This window comes from Oratosquilla oratoria, chromosome 21 (assembly GCF_046742065.1).
Source record: "Oratosquilla oratoria isolate Oo_2021 chromosome 21, ASM4674206v1, whole genome shotgun sequence".
In the NCBI taxonomy this organism is placed as follows: domain Eukaryota; kingdom Metazoa; phylum Arthropoda; class Malacostraca; order Stomatopoda; family Squillidae; genus Oratosquilla; species Oratosquilla oratoria.
In genome coordinates, this window is record NC_134797.1 from 20,841,015 (window position 1) to 20,843,514 (window position 2,500).

General features: G+C 48.6%; 1 protein-coding gene across 1 annotated transcript in view; it reads left to right on the top strand.

The window, feature by feature from the left end:
• The window catches only part of LOC143037031 (uncharacterized), a 110,280-nt gene that overhangs the window by 57,336 nt on the left and 50,444 nt on the right, over positions 1 to 2,500 (top strand). The window contains exon 5 of the mRNA XM_076205136.1: positions 1,607 to 2,183. Coding sequence (XP_076061251.1) covers positions 1,607 to 2,183 — 577 coding nt within the window. The remainder of the gene's footprint in view (positions 1 to 1,606; positions 2,184 to 2,500) is intronic.

Genomic DNA, 2,500 nt, shown 5'->3' on the forward strand with positions numbered 1-2,500 from the left:
CTTCTTTTATTTTGATTAACCGTCCAGGCGGTCGATTCGGCTTCGAGGAAATCCTCCCCCTCACCTGGCAATCTGCAGGGAGGGTCGACGTCTCCGGTCCCTGTCAGGGACTCCAAGGGTTTTGTCCTTTGGTCCTGCTTGCTTTCCTCCCTCGCTCGCTCGCTCGCCTCACGCTGCCAAAGGAGGGCCCGCGGGAAAGGGCTCATCCCGGGAATTTCCTCCTCTTCTCCTCCTGTTCCTCCTCCTCCTCCCCTCTTCCTCTTCCTTCTTCTCTTCCTCCTACTCTTCCTACCCCTCCTCTTCCTTCTCCTCCTCTTCCTCTTCCTCTTCCTCCTCCTCCTCCTCCTCGACCTTCTTTGGATTGTGAGTGGGCACGGTCGCATTTAAGCGGCGGGCCAGTGGTGTTACGGAGGAAAGGAAAAAGAAAGAAAAAAAAAAGTATCCCATTGGTGGGTGGGAGTTGGGCGTTGGAGTGGGTGTTGCGAGCTCTTCTTGTGAAGAACCTCTGGTATAGAGGGTTAGGTTAAACCCCTTCTTTAGGTAGTTAATGAAGTTGGTAGGGAAGAAAATAGCTTTAGGCAGGAGAGGAAAGAAGCATTGAAGATGAGAGAGTGGGGTGAAGAGGTTGGATGGAAATTGAAAGGTTAAGTGTTTACAAGTGTGATTTGCAGGAAGTATTCATGTCTTGCAGTCAGCATTTTCGGCAGTTCATACGTTTTGAAGGAAGGCACAGACGTTGCAAAGCTTTTGTTTTGTCTCGTTGCTTACTTAGACATGTCGTCTTGCAAAAAATAACTGAGAGGAATGTGAAGCGTGACGTTTACTAAATTTCTAATTACTCTGATTAAATGTTTTATCTTTGCTATGCCATTCATTAAATGTAGTTTTATTCCTACCATATGGTCATACACACACACACACACACACACACACACACACACACACACACACACACACACACACACACACACACACACACACACACACACACACACACACACACACACACACACACACACACACACACACACACACACACACATACACACACACACACACACACACACACACACACATACACACACACACACACACACACATACACACACACATACACACACGCACACACACGCACACACATACACACGCACACATACACGCACATACACACACACGCACACACACGCACACACACACACACACACACACACACGCACACACACACACACACACACACACACACACACACACACACACACACACACACACACACACACACACAGGTGTATATAGGATAAATATAATGTATGTGTACATGTTTGTGTGTGTGTGTGTGTGTGTGTGTGTGTGTGTGTACACATATACGTATGTGTATCATATATATTATATATATGTATTATGTGTATCATATCTATCACACATATCATATATATTATACCGGGTATATATATTAATTCTTCCATATATTCTGTAGTTATGTTTACACAATGGGGCACACGTGATCATACATGTATTGCACAAAACGTGGGCACAGGCACTTAGGCATTATAATCTAAAGTGAGCTTTCAGATGTGTCCCGAAGTAACCCAAGAACCCATTTCCTCAGATTCGCACTTCGGCTCTAACGACTTTAGCGGCTCCAGCGACCACCGTCCCTTCGGCAATACTGATAACGATCATTTTAACCGACCCCCTCCTCATGACCATAGACCCCACGGTTTCCATGACAGACCCTCCAACGGTTTTAACCGTCCCAGACCTCCCGACCATTTCGAAGACGACTTTACGTCACTCACGACTCGGAGGCCTTCGGCCATCCTCCGACCGCACCGACCCAGGCCGACCATCTTCCACTCGCCTCCCTCCGACCCGACGTCACCCGGGTTCCACCACGACTTCGACGACGACGACGACGACGAGATATCCTTCGACGGGTTCAGCAGACCTCCTCACCACATCTCCTTCGATTCCGGGCCTCTGCCTCCGAGGGACCACGAAGAAGAGGAGGAGTTCCGACCCGAGTTCCACCGCCCGCAGCCCTTCCCGTCGCGGCGACCTCCCATATTCCATCCAAGTACGAGTCTTGCAACTCCTGAAGTAGGGACACCCCTTAATCCCCTCCCACACACACTCCCGCGGGAGTTCACAGTCCCTTCAACCCTGTCCCTCATTTCCGTCGCCATGTACAGTCTTTGTAGAACGAGAAAACGACTTGCTCAACTTCCTTTGGGATTTTTTTTCCCTTTGGAAGCTGAAAAGGGAATTTCTTTCTTGTCACTGTTATAGGTAGCCACAAACTCAAGCACCATCTTAATTGCACTTATGCACATACACAAATGCGTACACACAGACACGCGTGCGCTCGCGCATGCGCACATATATATATATATAAACAAATACACACACGTGCACGCAAGCAAAAAATTGACGCACCCAGGGTTGAGGCCACCGATGCAGCAGGGAAGGACTTTAGTTCCGGTACAGCTGATCTTTTGACGGG